Raw genomic sequence first — 20,684 nt, 5'->3', positions numbered from 1 at the left:
AGGCAGAACATACAGTCTGTACTTCAGTGCAGTCACTGCTCAAGCTAATCCTGCTGCAATCTGGAACACTTAGACTGCCTTATTGTAGTTACACTCCATTTTCTGTATTACTCTATCCTTGTCCCAGAGTAGAGGGGAACATTGCCACAGGATCAAAGAAGATCTCCAAAAGGCTCAGAGGAGCCAGGGATTACTCCTGTGCCATTACAAGGAGATCAGATCTCCTTTACAGAGTCTTCAGAAGAGTCAGTGTAAGGATCAGAAAACCATAAGCAGAGTAATCAGCCTCTGTCAGTCATTGTTACCTGAGCACACACTCAGATCCAGCAATCTGTCTGGCAGCACATTAAACTCTGTTAAAAAAATGTAGCACCACCCTGATAACGAGGTGCTCAAAGCCAAACAGCCATCACTGCACAGCAAAAAGCTTCCCTCCTCCCTCGTTTCAGAGGGGAAACTTAAGGTTAAAGTGGCATTATCACCATGCTTGTACAAGAATTGAGACAGCCAGAACATTGCTGATTGTCAAATCAGGCTACTGAGACTGTCATGCAACAGTCATGGACAGTGAAACGCTCAAAAGCTTTAGCAAGCCCACTGCCATGTGGGCACAGCATAAAAGAGAATGTGTTTGCTTGTTACCTCTGCAGAACTGAGCAGGGCACCAGATTACTCCTTCACCACAGAGAATAAGCACGCTGATAGAGCTCTCAGCTCCACCCAGCCCAGGAAGCAGGAGGACAGACCTCTGAGTCAGACCCAACTCTCAGATGTGGCACTGAAGCACATAAACCACAGACATCAGCTTCATTAAAACATTGCCCTGTTACCAGTATGCAGAGTTTGAGTCCTAAGAGACCTAAGCTCTGATTTAAAACGAACACCTGCTTAAACAAAATTAGTCATCACTACAACCAAGCATCTCCCTGGCTTTCTAACAGCAACGTAGTTTCTATCTGGGAGGAGGGGCAACACAACCCACTGGCTTCCCAAATGACTGATATGAAAGCCTTTGACCCGAAGCAATCTAGAGTTACAGCACATCCGATTCTAATCATTCACCGACAGCCACATCAACAGCTGCATGTGCTTTTTCACCTGGCATGGCAAGCAGTGCCCTTCCCTTCCCCTGACACCAGGCAGAGGCCTCTCCTCCTTCCTTCTCTGTGGCAGGCAAAAATCCCTGCACATTTCACACAGCCCCTCAGTGCAGGGGACAGCACCTCCCAGCAGGATAATTCATGACAGCATTGAGATGTGGGTATGGGCTGTTCTCAGCACTGAGATGAAAGCAAATTTGGAGGGGTGGGGAGGGGTGTTCTCCCCTAACTCAGACTGGCTTAGGTTTTTTGCTTTGTCTGCAGTCTGGCAAGTCCAGGTCATCCTCCTAAAGCAGGGCTGGGTGCATATCTCCACCTCCCAAAGCAAAATAAAAGCCAGATGGAGACATAAGCAGCAGATGGAGATGTAACATCCACCCATGACAGCAAGGCAGCCAGTGTTCTTCTGCCCAAGCTGCAGCTCACCTGCAATGTGCTGAACGCCTTGAAGAGAGCAGGAACAGGTGAACAGCGACGAGCATCCACAAGCACAGTGAGACCCAAAGCCTGACATTCTGGTCTGCAAGGACAAAGATAAAAACATCACCTTTGTCACCCATGAAAATTAACAAGACTAGGGGAACAGAACCTGTAGTCATGGCAGGGTGAAAAAACCAGTACATGATGGCTTTGTAATAACAGGAACTAACTGGTCACCTTTTCCTAAACACAACATAGACACAGAAACCACCAAATGATTGCTCAGTTTTTACATCTGCCATTTGATTCTATGACTTCCACCCAATTTCTCATTTCTCCTATTCCTAGAACATGTGCCACTGATGGCAAAGGTGCTGATGGATAATACACACAGAAAAATCAATCCTTCCTGATTGTGTTCAGGGATAAGCTTGGTTTCAGCTTCACTGCTTCAGAAGAGCAGCCAGTCTGGAGCTAACCCAATGCCTATCTCACCCAGAATCAGATTTGAAGGGAAAAGCCTAAGAAACCAACCATGAATGTCTCATGGGTTAAGCCTGCTTCCCTTATTAATTGTTTAAAGGCCTCAAAAACAAAAAAATCACTGTCAGAGCTAGCTTTACCTCTTCTTATTTAATCATCTAAAAGCGAAGCATGGTGATGAGCTGGGGAAGAAGAGCATGTCATAGTGAAAGGAAGAGAAGCTGCAGCAAACTCTAACCTGCAGGCTCCAAAAACAATTTTCAGCCTGACATCAAGGCAGACTCTCAGCCCTTGCAGATGCTCCCCCCCTCTAGCTCAGAGGCTTGGCACTAAAATATCATGTCACAACACTCACAGAGCTGCTGCATGACTGCCCCATGATAGCTCCCAAATCCCATTTTCTGAACTGATGAAGGATAGCAAGAATGGCTTGGATTCATGGCAACACATGAAAACATTCAGTACATACCCAATTATATCACACCATGTGCACACAGCACAGACAGAATAGGTAAAGTGCTTGCTGAACACAAGCCTGTTCACCCCAGCAGGAGATTCCCACCTGTGAAATTTCAGAACTGCCTGGACCAAGTTCCTAGGCCAATAAAGTCAAACTCCTTCCATTCCTGCCTCAATTTTCAACTCCCTGAAAGGCAAAGTGGACAGAGCAGCAGCTGTCTGCTCTGTCAGGCCAGGAGCATCACAAACCTTGGGATGCTGTGCAAGTACAGAAGCAGGCGTACAAGCTCAGTGGTGTTGCAGTGAGGGTTTAACCAGGCTGTGTTCCTTGTTGTTATTATGGCCACTGCACGTCCTGATTTGTCTCTTGTACCTGTAAAAAGAGAGGAGGTAGAGATCACACAAGTAATTCAACAGAGCCTGGTTCCAAGTCTCTATGCCTCATATTTTCCCCCACTGAGACCCCACCACCTTCCTGGAAATCCTCCACAGAACTCAGTATAGTGTATGTTGCAGATGGTAGAAGACTATAAATACACTTCCAAACTACCCAAATGCTGCCCCTATTTACTGCTTCATAAATATGGCTGAAGCTGCCTAACAAAAATCTTGAGAAAAGCAGAAATCTCACAAATTCAAGACAGAGAATCTCACCTTCACATTGCTGTCAGATGAGAGAGCAGACAGGTCTGCAGAACATGCACTATGTAACGAGACTGGGCACATGCAGCAGGCTGAGCCCAGAACAAAACCAGTCAGCTCTGGAAGCAAAGCCCTGGAGCAGGAGCCCAGAGCTCCTCCTCAGAGGTTGCAGAGAGGAACACACTCCTGCCTGCCCACAGCTCTGACAAGGGCAGTGCGAAGCTTTCATGAGGTGCATAGCTTGCTCAGTGCCCAGTGCCACCCCTTATCACAGGAGGAGAAGGACCTAACAGTGCCAGTTTTGGAATTATGTCCAGCCTCCTCTCCAGGTGCAAAAGGAGGATAAAGAGCAGGTGGACACACCACTTTGGAAAGCTAGAACTGCCTCTGAGACTCAAAACCAGGCAATACCTGCAGTGAGCCTGCTCAGGCAACAGGGAAGGTAAGTGATTTGGGGAACAGGAGGGACAACATCTCTTTTGTGTGAGAAGTAATTCATAAGAAGCCATTTCCTGTCATACAAACTGTATAAAAAGGATGGCAGAAATCCCAAGCACAAGACAAAACCAGAGACTTGAAGAAATCTGTTTCTCTCCTTAACTCTGTTGCTACCACAGCAGGTACTGTCCTGGACCACCTCTCTCCCCCACCCCAAGGACAAGCATGCAGCTGACAAGTAAAACAGACACAGATGGAGAGCCTCAAGCATGGAAAGTTGCCCCAGTGTGATGTCAATCTGTCACTAGGACCTGACTCAAGTAAGGCCCACAGACACAGATGGACACCATTTTGAAGCAGGGCTTTCTCCCTATCAGGGACCAAAAGTGTGACACAGGCTTTCTCCTGCTAACAAAAATCTTTCATCATCAGTGTGATTCAGGATGACTTTTATTACTTCTGAAATACTGTAGCCTGGATGCTGCATAATCAGAGACAGAAAGAAATTAGAAAAATCTTATTAATATAATTTGTTTCATAAGATAAGGACACCATCACAAAATAAAATAAAAGAGCAAAGCCCTCCATTACTGAAAAAATGGCTCAATAACCAGACTCAGTAAAAGCCTTCTAATTCTGAACCAACATCTTCTGTCCATCAGGCAGATGATGATCACCAGAATTTGATTAAACCTTCAACTTTCATCTAGCAGTCTGGGAATTGCCTGACCAGGTCAAAGAAGCAACCACAGCCACCAGGGCTAGGTCTTCCAACAGTGGCATAATCCAGAGCAGAATCCAGAACTGAAACTATCCTGGAGTTTTGGCTAACTCCATCAGCAACTAGTTTATTAATAAGCTCTTATTCACCATTCATTATAGAAGTTATTCTTTCTAATGTAATTACTGTATCATTACCACTGACTAACATAAAGCATTTAACTGAGTAGTGAGTACATTCCCTCACCAGACTGGGTGTGAGGATTGCCCACTGAAACCCCAAAGAGGCAGAGAGGTCAATCAAATCTGACAGTGTTTTTATAAGATACACAATTCCTTCCTTGGAAGCAGTATCAAGCCCAATCCTTGCTTCTTGCAGGCATTTGGAGGCCATTTGATATCCCTTCATCACATATTCAAAGGCTTTTGTCTCATTTATCAGTGGTACATTATGATAGGAATCTGTGACAAAGGGAGCCTCAGGTACAATGGTCAGGCTCCTGCAACAGCATGGACTGAGAGCTTCTCTGAAAGACTCTCTCTAACCCTGTAACTTTTTGGGCTGTTATATACAGCATTAAAATGTCCAAACTGATTAGCTGACCAGAAGATTAAAAGCCTCCTTTGGAATTTGTTGTAACAATTCATCTCCTAATGCAAAGTTATATGTATATATCATTCTGCCCTGCCCTTGGTTTTCCATTTCACCTTCTTCCAGAAACCGGAAAAGTTTTAACTCCCTTCCCCTTTTTCCTTCCTGGCATAAAGGTGATTTTACCTCTTTCTCAATTATCCTATAAGATAAACAAACTTCCAGTCTGTAAGACACCCAGTTTGGTTACAAGAAAGGGCTTTTTTCAACACAGCCCAGACTATTTCAGAGGTATCACCAAGTACAGAGAGATAAAAAAAATCAGTCTCATAATGTGTCTAGTCATCTCCTCCCCTTTACACATCTGAGGGCAAAAAGGGTCTTGCAGACCCAGAATCACCTGGCCTGTGCTGCCTTTTAGCTCTCCTTCCCAACTACTCCACACTGCACAGGTCTGCCTGACCTCTCCTCTGAGGATGGGCTCTCTGCCCAATTTTCAACTTGTACATGGACCCTGAGCTGATCAAATGCAGCTTCTCCTGCCCCACACTGAACAACCTTCTCACTGGCTCTGAAATGACAAGCCCACAGGGGCTCCTTACACAGAGCTGCCAAATGCTGCTTCTCACTAGAGAGGTAGATCTTACTTCCTCTGCTTTACTTCATGTTTGGTTAAACACAAAGACTTCTTGTGTGGGCCCTGTACACCAAGCAATCCTGCCTGCTCTGTCCAACAGCCTCAGCTTTGTTCACCCCTCTGCCAGTATTTGTCCCGTGCATAAATTTTATCTGCAGCTATTTGATATTCACTGCTCTATCAGATGCAAACACTGAATAACATTTGACCTACAACCCAATTCTAGCAGAATAATTCTGGGAAGCTCTCCCTTGATAGTTAGTTTTGTCATTTGCTATTTAGCAACACTATCGTTCACCCTACACATTGCTCATCCATTTCACTGGGATACTCCTTTCAACACTATGTGTCATGAAATCAAATGTTTTCTAAAAATCTATTATATCTAGGTGGCTACATTTAAACAACCAAACTTCTAATTACCAAGGATAAAACTGGTTTTCAAGAGTCCTGTCAAAGAGCATCTTCTACATTCCTATCCTTTAATTATCTACCAAGTGAATCAAGTTCCTATTCTTTTGACCAGGTCTGATGTCAGGCCCACCAGCCCATCATTAGCTGCACCCTCACTCTGTTCTTTTTGAACTCCTGGTATGAGCCCACAGATTTGGCATTTCTGACTCATACATGCTTGGTTAACATTTTAAGACTCCTGAGAGCAAATTAACATTAATGGGAGGGAAGTTCTACTTCCTGTCCTGCCCATTCAGAAACTTCAGAGGATTCAAGAAACTGACCTTTTGAAGAGGTTTGGGGTGAAAGAAATAGAATTGGCACCAGTCTCCAGCGCTGCAAAAGGAGGCTCATCTCCCTTGTCCTCCTACAAACCACATTTCCAAGACACATTCTGGCTCAGCCACTCACCAGGCAGGTAGGCAACTCCACTCCTAAGCACTGCTGGGTTCACATCCTTGACTAGGGTAGGTGCAAACTGACCACCCCAGGCAGTTCCAGAAGTTGGGGATGTTGGGGGAGTAACAGGTGGTGAAGTCTCCTCCAGGGCACTGCTTTTACTCACTGCTTTCAACACAGCTGGGCCAGTTGCCTCTTTTCTCATCTCTGTCTCTTCTGACATCATCCCTGTAAGACAAGCAACAAACAGAAGCTCAAACAGAGTTCTATCCAAAAGGTCCCAGGTAAATACCAGACTGGGAAGAGATGTGCCCCCAGCCCAGCACTCTGCAGCTCCTCCAGCCCTTTAGCCAGCAGCATGCATGTTCCAAAACTGGTTATAACATTAATAGTACTGTAATTCTAAAAAAAGAAAACAATTTATTGTGAAGTTTGCAAAGCATAAAAGCTCAATTCAGATCAGGATTACTGCAGTCCAAGTCCTTCTTAAAGGTAACATATCAAGCAGTACATGTCTGCTCACAGCCTGGGAGTCTGGCACAGCACAAGTCCCTGGCTGAGCTCCAGCAGCCAGAACATGCTGGAGTGATAAACCAGCTTCTGACAGGGAGGGCTGCTCCATCAGGACAGAATTACTCCCTCAACACCACTTTCAGATTAGTTCCGAAAATATGAAGTCAACTGGAGGCTGACAAACCAGCTGGAAATTAGCCAAAGAGACCTTGTTCTCCTTGTCCAGCCTTTTTTAATTAACATTTCATGTGAAAGTCAAAAACCCATTTAAAAACACTGAGGAACAGGATGATTACACCAACCAGTTCCTGCTCAAGAACTGCAGAAAATGCCTCCTTTGTCTGACACCTCAGCTCTGAAGCACAAGTTATCAGAATCAGTTAATTCTAAAATTAAATACCTTGGCTATACTTGGAAACTAAGGTTAGTTCTATCAAGTTTCAATTTTCATGTAAAATTATGTGGAAAGAAGGAAAAAGGTATCTAGCCACTGTGCAAGAAGTATTATTCCCCATTTCCCAACATCACAAGAATCAGAAGCCAACAGTACATCTTCAATAATAGATCTTTAGAATCCTAAGTACACAGCTAGGCTATCCCTGTGCTGGCAGAAAGGTAAACTAAATATATACTGATACTTCAGTATCAACTAACAAAAATACCAACATTTCTTTAGGAAAATAAGAGTGGAATATTTATTTGCTTGCTATGAAGTCAGGCATTTTAATTGCTACTTAAAATTTACTTCAACCATCCTACCTTCCTGCTGCATCAACAATGTTGACACTTGACTCAGTTTATTTACTAACAGATTCCAATACTTCATTAAAGAGCAGGACCAGGAACAAAGCAGTCCTTGAAGTGGCTTTCAATACAAGTTTTAGCAGTGAAGGAGATTTACAGGTTGAGGCTTAGCCCGAACTGCTTTCAAAATTGCTAAAATGGGCGAGAGAAGTGCCCTGAGCAGCATGGCTCACTGCAACCAATCATCCAACAGTGGGGAAAACTAGGAGGAGCTCGTGGGCTCTGCACCATGGAGGGCATGATAGAATAGCTGCTCATTCCTCTTTGGTAACACCCTGATTGAGGAGCATCCCTGGGATCCAGCTTGGCATCTGCTGCATTTGGCCACATCAGCTGCTGTGATGGTTTCAGGGCTCTGCCCAGCTCTGGGCTGTACCAGAGCCCCACTCTGCTCCTAGGGCTACCTCAGCCTCCACTTCCCAGTGATGCAAGAGGTCATCCACTTCAGACAACACTGATACATCTTCCTGAAGCAGCATTTTACAGGGGTACAGATCTCCTGCAGAAAGAGCATCTTGAACATCACAGTCACTGAAGTGGTGCCCAAAGGTTTCACATTAAGAGCTGGTAGACTTTCCAGGAGAACACCTTATCAATGAGCTGTAAGGCCTGCTAAGAACTACCCAGTTTGTAGTAAACGGGTCTGCATTAAATGACAAAAGCCTGCAAAGAGGACCAAAATGAGAGATTTAAAAAGGACAAGAAACGGAACATAGCTGTGTTCCACATAGGTTACACACCAGGGCAAGAGAAATACATAAATACATAAATACATAAATACATAAATGTGACAGTCCTGCCTTGGATATCTGTTAGGAATGAGGCAGCAGCTCCCAAAAGGTAGGAGAGAAGCATTTTGTTCAGCCCACCACACACAGTCATGGTACCAGGGCTTTTCAGCCTTCACATCTTGCCCCAACAAAACTCTTCCCTGAGCTCCTGCAGCCCAGCTCAGACCTGCAGGTGCCAGCTCTCCCAACAGGCCCAAGCACACTGTTTGTTATTTGCAATCTGGGGCGGAGGCACTCACTAAAGCGGAAATTGAAGAATGTGGAGGATTACATCTAAAAGCAAATTGAGAACAGGGACATCTGAATTTGCCGTGCTTGCAGGTTCCACCTTTCCCCGAGGTCAAGGAAGTGGTAGAGGAGGATTTGCTTGTGTGCATTTCAAAGAGACATTAGCATTTTCCTTGCAAACTGCCCCAGCACCAGTATCACCTGTGCTAACATCAGGTAGTAACTGGGACCAGGAACGGAATGCCCTAACAGGTGCTGCTCAATATGCCCCAGTGTGGCTTTTCAGCCTGTTTCTTGAATATCAAGATATTTTCCACCCACAAAATAGAGGAATTCTTTCCTTTAGATGTTAGTCATTAGGAAAAAACAGCAGTCACATAATCTGTGAATGGAACCAGTGAAAATTTTAGGTCACCAACTCAAAACAGTTCACATTTGACTTCAGACATTTTATACTCTATTTGTGCACAAAATAAACTCACTGAGAATGGAAGTGAAGGGAGAGAGTTAAGGGACAAGGAAAAACCTGCAGACACAGCAAACTCAGATGCCCCAGTTCTGAACATGTATTTTGACACAATCTACAATATCTGCTGTAACAAGCAAGCTCCTCCACCTCACACAGAGCAAATTGTGTCTCTGCCCACCACTGCTGAGGTGTGAACTTCAGATCTGAATTGACCCAGTAAAGCTGAAGTTTTATTGTTATTTATAGTTTAGGCAAGATACACAGAGTTTCCAATCATAGTAGCAAAATGACCTCAACAAGACACAGAGAATTTAACCTACAAAACTGCCTTGCTGGAAAAATAGAGCCCATTTGTAGGACACTTGCTTTGCTTTGTAATTTTATCTCTGAATTATCTTATAAGTACATCTCTGAGGGTTTAATGGGGCTAGATAAGGGGATAGCTTGTTTGGATCTCAAAGCAATCAAATGTAATTGAATGGATTAAGCTTTTTATAGTGCCAGTTATAGTGTTTAAGAAATACTGCCAGCATTAACAGATACTTGAGCTGCCCTTTACCATAAAGAGTTTATTTGGTTAGTTGGGGTGGTTTTCCTGGCACTTTAGATTGTTTCTTTTGCTTTACAAGCACTGAGATAACAAGGTTTGCTTTTCTCTTAAACTGTAATGCCCAAGTTTACCATCAGCATACTTGAGCCACGAATGTCACTTATTTCAGCCAAATCCCCAGAATCATTTGTATTGTCTTTCATTAAAAACAACCTCTGTGTGTACCCCAGAGGGGTGCATCACTGCTGAAATCTCCAGCAGCAGCCAAGATTTATTCTTTGGACCAGTGAGAACATCATTCTTATAACAAGTTGGACCTGGCTAATTTTAGACAGAAGAGATGGGAACACTGGACTCATGAGCAAAGTGTCCACCCAGCACTAAACACAGACTAGGTGTTCCAAGACCTAGCATGAAGCATGAAGTCAAACCAGGTTCAGCTTGGCCAGGGGAATGGATACCCACAGCATGGTTATTTCCTGGCATATATCCCCCAAGTCTCATAGATAGGCAGAAAGTGATTTTTTTTTTCTGCTCATGGTGATAGACACTCAGAAAGACATGCACTGCAGGAATAAAAACTTTTGAGCTGACCCCTCCATTTCACACAAGAGAAATGCTTGTCACTTCAAAAGTATCAGAAGTGCCTGGCAACTCTGGGCTTGCCTAACTACGGAATTAAATTGGTATGATGCAAATGTTAATGAAATTTTATTTTAATCAATGGACACTGATTTAGCTCCATCAGGAGGTCACGAAGACATCAGGTAAAATGTGACTTTTGGACACTTGAGAAGCAGGTGTACATGCAGTCAAATGGAATCATGCTACAGCTTTTGGCCACATAATTTGAGACCAGGACAAGCATTACAGTGGCAGTACGTCCTAAGACAACCAGATCTGCATGTGCTGCCCCAGAGGGTCAAACATGCTCTAACAACACAGCTCTGTACCTCAATCCTTTCAAGAGTCCTCACTGCAATATTTCAAGCTGGGTAATTTTCCTAGCCAGGGGTCCCAGGGAATGAGAGCTGTTGAACTGGAATGGCATGTTCCAGCCGCCCCCGCCGCACACCCGCTCCTCTGTGAGATCTGCATATCGAGCTGCAGCTTTCCAGACTCAGCAGAGCAAGGCAAAGCCCACACCGGGCCCATGTGGTTACACACTGCCTGCCTACAGTCTGGTGCAAAAGGCACACACCTGGATTACCCTCTCAGTTCCTCCTGCAGTAGCACAGCTCCAGCTCAGGAACCCAAGCATCAAGAAATCTTGGTAATACCTGCTTGAACATTCAATCTGAGTTGAAGTTAGATGCTTAATTTCTGTACTCTTCCACTCAAGTTAAACAGCTCCTACTTGAAACATAAATGGAGCTGAAGAAAGCATGCCGGAGGGGAAGGCAGGGAAGAGGGGGAATCCTCAGCTCTGCAGTTTGCTGCCTAAATCAGTTATCAGCATGTACATTTGCTGATCTTCAGGTCATGTTACACAGCCAGTATTTTACTGTGGCATCCACTGCTGCTTCCTCTTGCCCCAGCCATCTTCCTAAAGCCAGTTTTCAATTATGAGAGACTTGCACAGTTAGACAAGTCTCACACACTCTGCACATCATGAATGTAGCAGGAGGAGGTCACCACCAATCAGATTAACTGAAATTAAAAAGTTCTTCCAATGGAATTTGGTTCTGTACCAACATAAATTTGCAAAGAATTATTAAGCAAAGTACCACAATAAACTCACCTGTGAAGAGAAAGCTAACAAAAAGTGATCATTTAATCACTTCCCAGTATTTTGTGCTATTACCCCAAAGCCTCCCAGATGTATTCATCAAACCCTGCCTGACAAGTAGTATTTAAGCAGTACTCCTTGAGGACTTTGCTTTCAATCCATGTTACCAAACACAAGCACACAAACATCAATGGCTGTACCTTTAGGAGATGATGCCCCAGAAGCTGGCTCTGGCTGGGAGTGCAGAGTGGCAGGCTCTGTATGCTCCTCAGCAGGTCCTGAGGACAGTGGTCCACCCTCCAATTCCTCTTCAATGGATTCCAGTGTTTTTGAAGCTGTAGTCTTCAACCTTTCCCTGTAAGAACTTTCCTGGTTCTCTACCTGTCCCTCCAGGTTCAGCACAGAGTTCTCTTCACTTTCACTGCCATGGTTTTCCAGTCTTTGTGGTTCCTCAAACCTCCCTCCAGACCTACAGGTTTTGAACAAACTTGAGTCTTCTTGTGCATCAGCAGCCAACAAGTCACCATTATTTAACTGCTCTGCCATCTGACTCCCCTCTGCTGACAGGGCAGTTTGGAGTATTTCGGCTTTTTCAGCCTTTTTATGCTCTTGCTCTTCACCATCTGACAAGGTTCCATCTGCTGGAGCTTTCACAGAACAGTGACTGTGATTAGTCTGATTTTCATCTACAGTCAACATTTCTTTAGACTCTTTCACTTCCTCTTGGCTGTCGCTTCTTCCCACCTCAAATTCATCTACTTCTCCTTGGTTCCCTTCTGGAGGATTTAATGGAGAACTGGTATTTGCTTCGTTATTGCTGCAGCAAGCACTTACATCTGCCATGCCCCCTGAAGGAGAGCCACTCTCCCCACCCACATCTGAATTCTCAGGCAATGTAGTGGCCTCCACTGGCTCAACAGTTCCACTGACACCCTGGCAAGAGACATCAGAACCTTCCTTTAGTGTGCAACATGGTCCCAGAGGCCCTAGGACAGGTTCAGAAGCATCCAACAGTGTCACCTCCTTTTGACCCTCAGTCAGTGGTTCTGTATGTATCCCCAGCATCACTCCCTCTTCAGCAGTAGTAGAATCTAGAATCACTACTGGGCCCTGCTCCAATGTTTCAACACCAGCATTTCCACTAGGTCCATCTCTCTCTCCCTTCATGTTTCCAGGGGCACCAGGCACTTGTGCTTTGAGGCAGACAGCATCTCCAGCACACACATCACTGTAGCTGCACAGTGCACATTGCCAATCCAGTGAGTGTTCACTGTGAGTCTCCTGCTCTGCAGATGAATCCTCTGCATGGCAAGCAGGAGGCTCAGCCACAGGAATGTTATCACCCATACTTCCAGGATCAACTGGTAGCAGCTGACCTTCTGGAGACAGTTCTCCATGTGCCATCACTTCGTTGCCTTCCAATGGAGTAACATTTTTGAGAAATTCTGTAGAAGTGCTCAGAGTGTCCATTTGACAGTGCTCCTTCTGCATAAGTGCTGACTGAATTAAGTTCTTGGAGTAGGTGCTGTCTTGTATGACAACAAATCTGTGCTTGCCTTTAGATTCATTCACTCGTGCCCTGGGCTGAGTTAGATAACTTAATGCCAGAGACTGGGTTAAAGATCCTGTTTGTGACCCAAACCTGGGCAGTGAAACTTCTGCCAGCTCAACGTACTCCCCTTCAATGTCACTCCCCAAGTCCTCTTCAGTCACAGGACTTGTACAGACACCATTGACCAGAGCTTCCTTTAATTGTGGAGCTGTGCTGCTAATGACAGGATTGTCTCGATTTGGGTTTGGTTCCTGTAGACACTGAGACCTCAGGTCTGGTGAACTGCACTCAGTACGGTCCGTGGGGAGACACAAAATTGAACGTTCCTCTGTTATTTCTGGAGAGATGATATTGTTTTCAATTATTTTTGGTTTATTTATAAATTCAGGATTAACCACTTTATCCCAGGGGACACGAAATATTTTGTCATCAGTGGTTAGTAAACAATTTTCCAGTGCTATGCCCATCCGCTCTCCATTGAACGTACTCAACCATTCCAGAGTAAAAATAGAGGTATATGAAACTTCTGGAATCACCACTTCTTCTACATTATGCTTATCTTTTCCCAAACATTTCACTACAATTCGTGGAGGCTTCTTCAGAGAGGGGACCACCTGCAGGTAGAAGTCACCAGGCTTCAAGATTCGCCAGTCAATGGAAGCTAGCTGGATTATAATCTTCTCTTGAATGCACAGGGGCCAGCCCGCATGGCGAAACAGCAATCCGCAGTACGGAGCCTGTGGAGACAAGAGAAAGTGTTTGCAGCACCAGCAAAACATCTCAGCTCAAGCTTCTCAGTAAGAGAGATCAAGGAAACAGATTAATTTAGGGTTTTTGGTTATTGGTATGGGTAAGTCTTTCACACTAAGGTCTTCTCTTTAAAAGGCAGGAATAAGAAAAACTATCAATAGGAGGTTACCTATGCAGAACAGATGGACACAAGTTACACTGGGAGGCTGCAAACTCCCAGTAAGGGAAGAAGACACTGCAAAGACAAAAAAGGAAATAGAAAGCAGCAAATGAAGAAAGCACAGCAGAGCCACAGAGAAAGAAGGTAAGTGCCATCAGCAATCTTCAAGGAACCACATTTAACACACCAGCAATTTCCTCACACCCAAAACACAGCAGCACTCAGGCCATGCCTTAGACAAATCCCACCCAAGTAAAAGAACTGAAGTTTCATGGCTGAACTGACTTGACTCAATTATTTACAGCTTTATCACAACTTCAAAAAAATAATTTCAGTGCTTTGAACTAGATTCTGTTTGGGTAAGATTTAAATTAAGCCATGATCTAAGCCATCAATTCCACAATTAATTTCACCTTTTTCTGTACAACAAGGCTTTAGATTCAATTAATTCAAGTGTTTTGTCAGAGAAACCAGAGAACTGAAAGGAACTTCCTGGATCCTCACACACCTTCAGACAACAGTTACTGGCATAAAGCAATTTCCTTATGTTCATCAAGCCTTACCTTCAGCCCCACCAGATTTCTAACTCTCCTCGCACCTGAAGCAAAGTTGCTCACAGGTTTGGAAACCCAAATCATCCTTCAGATTCAGTAATCCCTCCTCCTCAAACCTGTATTTCCTGGATGTGTTCCCATTGCTTAGAGTTATTAACCCATGTCACATGACCTTAGCATGTCTACTTTCATCATCTCCTCGGTGTGCCTGAAGTATCTCCTTTGTAATGCCCACTTCTTTTTCTTAAAAACCATTTGTTTATTGTGCAAAGCGTTCCAAAACACTGTCTGTAATGGCACCAGCACTTCCCAAATGGGCCAGGAGCATCTCTTAAAGCTAAGATCCCACTTGTCTGCCAGTCATGCCCCCACAGTATCTACTGGTTTTTCTCTTCAAACTGATGAACTCCAGCTCAGAACAGAAGCTCTGCCTGCCACTTTGTGGAGGCACATCCTTGCCCTCTGAGTCCACCATCACAAAAATTTAAGTACAAAGTTTTAGAGCTCATCTTATGCAATGCATTTATGACCCTCCTCTTCCAGGTTATTGTTTGTGTGTCCCAGGCTGGTCTCACCACAAACATGCCATACATACTCTTACTTTTTATGCCAAGATCATGGATGAAAAGCACTGCGTGTTTCACGACTCCTGCCTCCAACTGTTTTCCCTGCAGTAAAATTCCCTCCCTTTCACCAGTCTGTAGCCATCTTGCAATTCTTGCATAAACCTCAATCCCTCTGACACAGTAATTAATCTTCCATATGACTCCATAATAAATCTTTTATGGCAGAGATTAAACAATGAAACTTACCCCTCTAGAGAGAGCTGGTTTATTGAAAAGGCTGCTGTGACACTACCTGCCATGGAGCAAACCACATGAAAACGTTATTCAGTTTTTCATGGGTCAGTTAATTCAGTCCTTGCTCAGTACATGATGTTGTAGGCTCAGCTTGTTCTCTGTTACTAGCCCTGACTTAACAGATTTAATAAAATCCCTGTTACCAGACATTCAGCATTATATGGTAACTTCTTCCATATTCCAGGACAGAGACCTGCCAGTCCTATTTCTTTGACACAGTCAAGTTCAGTCATAGCAGTTTTACTTCTTTTCACATATTGCTACTGCTCTACTGATGCACCTACACCCTGTATCACCACAAAACTGAACCTTACTTTAGTTTTAATTTACTTGAAAGATCACATTAATGTTACCTTTCTATTCTAACCTAGACTCAGAGCAGACTGACCTCCTCTTCTTTCCTCTATTAAGTTAGAACCAACAAGCCCTATAAGCTAACACAGTTGCTTGTCCTTCCCTGAAAGGCACAGCTAAGCTGAGCACTCTGATGTTCTCAGGCTTTCTGATCTGCCTCTATCAGTAAGTTTCTTTCATCCACAGTAGAGTTAAACTCAGCAAACCAAGACCACCTCTTGCAGCAGCTTACACAAGCTGCTCCTGGCTCCAGCTGGTCTTAGGCTAAATGTACTTCATGGACTTTTATATCAAGTTCAAGACTCCCACAGCATCTCAGTCAACAAAGCTTATGGCTCGTACAAAATACACCAAGTATTTTGTACATGAGTTTTAAACTAGAGTAATTTGCAGTTTTCCAGAAGAGACTGTACCATTGCACCACACCAACCCTTCTCCCATTACAATATACACTAGCAGGTATATTAAGGCCAAGGGCCTGTACCAAGGGTCTTTCAGGGGAAGAAGAGGGAGACAAAGATCAGTTCCCAAGCTATTATATAGGACTGAAAAGCGAAAGACACAATCAGCAACAGCATAAACATAAAGCTGAATTCCATCAGCACATACTTGACATAGAGATTCTGTTAAAATTTGGATGCAGAGTAACCCACTGGAGGGCCATTCATATACTAAGAAATTCAAAACTCAACCTCACTGCTTAGATGCTTACTGGTCTGCTACTGACTCATAATGAGAAAACTCAACAACAAAATCACCAAAATGCAGAATGCATTTAAGTTCCTGAAAATCCCTACAAAGCCACAGTCTAAACTGCATCAGGAGCCAGAGTAACATCCAAAGCAAGAATGCAAGTCCTATAATAGCCTAAACATTACAGAGCTTTAGAACTTTAGAAGTGGAGCATCCTCATGCTGCTCCTGCTCCAAAACACACCTTCAAAGGGAAGATTATGTGGAAAGGCTTATTATAGTCCCTTTAACATCTCATTTTGAGGCTCAAGGATTTGCTTTTCTCGTGTCCAAACACTACCCAACCAAACCAGGCTCATCAGAGGAGTGCCAGGAACACCCTCTACACCCAGTGGCTGCAGCCAGGAATAAAACTGCCTCTGAGGAAAGAGTTGGGCACCAATGACAAAAATGGCACAAGAATGGAATCTTCTAGAGCTAGAGATGGTTAAGCTGGAACAGACCATTTAGGCCAGGATGTTGCCTCAAGGCCAGGGACAAAACCCGGTTTTTAACTCTGCTAAGCAAAGACAGACCCTTCTTGGAACACCCCTTCCAGTCCCTGAGGAATCACACACAGGCTGATGATTTTAATACATCCAGCTAAAGCCCATGAACTTGTCTAACATCTCATGAAGCCATTTACACCTTTTTCACTGCAGAGGCTGAAAAAAGATCTAGTGCTCTCAAGACTTTTTACTGTAATTGTTCAGACACGAGTTAATCCTTTTCTCTCTAGTGTGTTTAGGAAATGATCACACAAAGCATCTCAACTACAAACTAAGAAGTGTTACTTTTGTTTAGACTTTCTAAAAGGCAGCCAAGACTTTCAAAAAGCAATTAGTAAGAAACAATCCCCTGTGATTTCAGACTGTAAGGATGAAGGCACATACAGTGGAGGTTTGGGGAAGAAGAGACCACAGCAAATGAAATAAATTTCATAAATAATAAATTTAAAAGATCAAACAAGCAGACTTTTAAATATAATATAGAATAACCTGGACCCAACTCTAAAGAGGGTACAAGGTACATAGAGGTGCCCTTGATCTCCTTGTACTACCACTCTGGAAGTAAAAAATCATCACAGCCAGAAAAAGTCACAACCAAGCAAGAAGGGATATTGCTGACCAGTCTCCCAGGCATTTCACATTTCACCAAAAGCCCCCAGTACCTAATGCTAAGCCCTGTGCAGCCCTCCCTAAAGGCAGCTGCCCAACCAACCCCACATCTTGTGGGTACCAGGCAGGCCAGGCAGGCCTCCAAGCAGAACTAGTGTCTCTGCATCACTTCCCCAAACTGTGCTACACAGGCAGGACAGCCCCAGCGGGCAGGCTTCCCCCTCCCACAGGGCACCCCACGCCTCCATCACCTGAGCCCATGCATCAGGCCAGCCTGGAGTGGGCCACCAGCACCCTGAGCTCTTCCAGTGCCCACATCATACTTCCCACATCAGGATCCCAACCTCCCACTGCCCTGATCTCTCCCTCCTCAGGACACCCAGTGCCCACTGCCCTCATCTCTCCTTCCTCAGGACACCCAGTGCCCACTGCCCTCATCTCTCCCTCCTCAGGACACCCAGTGCCCACTGCCCTCATCTCTCCCTCCTCAGGACACCCAGTGCCCATCAGCCTCATCTCTCCTTCCTCAGGACACCCAGTGCCCATCAGCCTCATCTCTCCTTCCTCAGGACACCCAGTGCCCATCAGCCTCATCTCTCCCTCCTCAGGACACCCAGTGCCCACTGCCCTCATCTCTCCCTCCTCAGGACCTCCACCTCCCACTGCCCTCACACCTCTCCGCCTCAGGGCCCGGCACTTCCGCGCCTCGTGCTCCAACGTCCCTCCAACAGCTCAACCGAAGCACCCTGCCCGTCAAGGCGGCCCCGCGTTCCTATTGGCTGCTGCAGCGCCGCTGTCCCTCCCATTGGCTGCCGGGCGGCTGAGCCCGCCCCCCCGCCACACCCGTGTCCCACCCGCAGCGCCCCGAGGCCCGCGCGGCCCGCGGTGGGTGCGCGGTGCTTCCGCAGCCCCTGCCCCGAACAGCTCCGCTCTGGGACAGCAGCACTGTGCGCCCAGCTCACTGCTGCTCTCCCTCCCTCCCCGTCACCGCCTCACCTGCCCAAGGAACTGCTGGCCGCTCGGAAGCTGCCGGGATCTCGAGGAGTGGGGAAATTGCTACCTTGGCTCCTTGAGCGAGGGCGGTGTTTTGGGGAAAGCCGTGAAACGTCTTGAAATAATTACCAGTTTGTACAAAGGAAAAGCCTTTTGCGTCTTTAAAGGGGAAAAACACACGACGCACCATAGAATTAGAAGCTCCAGTTACAGATGCTGATGGAATAACATTTATTCCAGTGTTCAGGGTGGGAGAAAGCAGCAAGGTCATGGACCACCTTGGATCCTCCTCGACTCAAAGACGGCTGGCACCAAGCTGGAGGCTGGTGACAATATGGGGCGACAAACACTGCACTAAAACACACTTTCCAAGTGCCTAGCTCACATGGAGCCATCCTATGTGATGGGTCTGTCCCCCAGTACTTCATTTCGTTGAAACAAATTCATAACTATTTGAGCCTCTATTCCATATTTTTCCTCCTCTGAGAAATTCCTTGCCCTCTACCATGAAGACTTGAATTAAAAGCCTGGCCACACACCCCCTTAGCATTCAGAGACAAAAAGGTTAGAACAAACCCACATTTTAGGTTGTTTAGGCTGGTTGGGTTTTTTTCATGTTGCAGACTTCGAGCCAAGTTTTGTGATGGAGGTGTTTGACTCATCGTTTCTAACATTTTAGACTCCCAACAGCAAAGCACGTTAATCTTGGACTCGTTCTGGCAGTAAATGTAACGTGACTCCTCGGGGCTACTGAGCCTTGTGACCGTTCCAGCAACCATCAAAGGGGAGCTGGAGTTCTGGGAAAAACACCGACTGGCAGCATTTCGCCCCGCACGTCATCCTGCCAGTGGCAGGAGCCCGACAGCTTCATCCACAGGGCCGGGGAACAGCTGGGGTCAGAGGCCAACCCAGTCAGCCACATCTAGCAAACACTTGGCTAAACCTCTTCCTGTGAATCCCTTACACCCTTTGGTGTTCCTCATTATGGAAAGGGAGAACACTGTTCCACACCTGAGCTCTGATCTCTGAAGGGTTAAGCTTCAACAACAATTTCTGAACTGTTTCCTAATTGTCTGCCTGCCCTCCCACCTAGGCTGCCATACACACTCAAGCGCTTTTTGCCAGCCGTTTTGCATACGAGAGCAGAAAGAAAACTCTCCAAGAAAGCCTTCACAGGCCTTAGAGAGCATGATGTACTCACACAGGCATCCTGCTGAATGCACTGCAGGATGTGCTTGGCTGGAATCAGGAAGTCTATGAGGTAGTGCAGTCCATCCCCACGGTACGTCTTCTCCACCACATCAAAAACTTGGCACAGAACGGTGGCTGCGGTAGCCTCAAATGGAGGGTAGAGTGCTGATAACGTACTCTGAATGCAGCCGTCCAGCGATTCCGAGTCCTGCCGAGAGACAAAGCGTTAGTGGTACCAGGGCACGATTTGCCCAACACCCAGGAGCACGGCCATCTCCAAATGCAGGAGGAACGAAGATCAAAGCAGCCAAGTGCTGTCCCTTCTAGCTTCTTTTGGCACCAGCGATTGCAGGTAAACACAAAAAAGCTCTCCCAAAGCAGGAGTGGAGTGCTCACAGAGTGCTGCGCACAGCGGCGAGAATTCCCAGCTTTTGCTTACGCAGCAAGTCCTTCTCCGGCGTGCGCGGGGTGGGGCGGCTGCTGTTAGACCACACCGCAGCACGTGAGTGCGTGTGAGACAGCCATGGGGTGGGAGCATCACCAGCCCCCTGGTTTGGGTACACTCCATGCTGGGATAAGGGGAGTTGCAGTAGGGTGAAGCTCCTCAGCCTTCTGTGCTCTGGAGTCCCAGTACAGGATAAGGTGCCAGAGCTGTTTGGTTCTGTGGAAAGTCATTCACCAATGTGTTTGCGTCTCATGAAAGGCTCTGCTCCAGGAGCCAGGAATTTTCTGCAGTTCGAGATGCCTCACACCAGGATTCACACAACACGTGTGAACAGGGATGCCTGTGGTCCCTGAGCACACCCATTGATACCTAGGATGCCTGTTCAGGGGATCAGAGGCAATGGATTGCCTCTATCCACCTCCATTAGGGAGAATCTGCCAGCCAGAGCCTGCCCATAGTGTCAGGACCAATTCCAATGCTGGAGGCCAAATTCTGAGTTATTGCATGGGTGTAAATCAAGAGAGCTTGCCAAAAGCTAACAATAAAAAA

The 20,684-nt window shown here is 45.7% G+C and overlaps 1 protein-coding gene across 6 annotated transcripts in view; it reads right to left on the bottom strand.

Moving 5' to 3' along the window:
• Positions 1-20,684, bottom strand: part of PLEKHG4 (pleckstrin homology and RhoGEF domain containing G4) — an 86,550-nt gene that overhangs the window by 52,364 nt on the left and 13,502 nt on the right. For all 6 annotated transcript variants that reach the window (XR_004419025.2, XM_033069584.2, XM_033069586.2 and 3 more), the window contains exons 2-6: positions 19,701-19,898; positions 11,628-13,716; positions 6,356-6,571; positions 2,712-2,835; positions 1,527-1,620 (exon numbers count right to left, since the gene is read on the bottom strand). Coding sequence is in view for 5 of the 6 variants with exons in the window: in XM_033069584.2 (XP_032925475.1) it covers positions 1,527-1,620; positions 2,712-2,835; positions 6,356-6,571; positions 11,628-13,716; positions 19,701-19,898 (2,721 nt within the window). In the remaining variant the exon portion in view is untranslated. The remainder of the gene's footprint in view (positions 1-1,526; positions 1,621-2,711; positions 2,836-6,355; positions 6,572-11,627; positions 13,717-19,700; positions 19,899-20,684) is intronic.

The sequence above is a fragment of the Catharus ustulatus genome, chromosome 11 (assembly GCF_009819885.2).
Source record: "Catharus ustulatus isolate bCatUst1 chromosome 11, bCatUst1.pri.v2, whole genome shotgun sequence".
Taxonomy (NCBI): Eukaryota; Metazoa; Chordata; class Aves; order Passeriformes; family Turdidae; genus Catharus; species Catharus ustulatus.
This window is presented reverse-complemented; position numbering and strand designations above follow the sequence as displayed.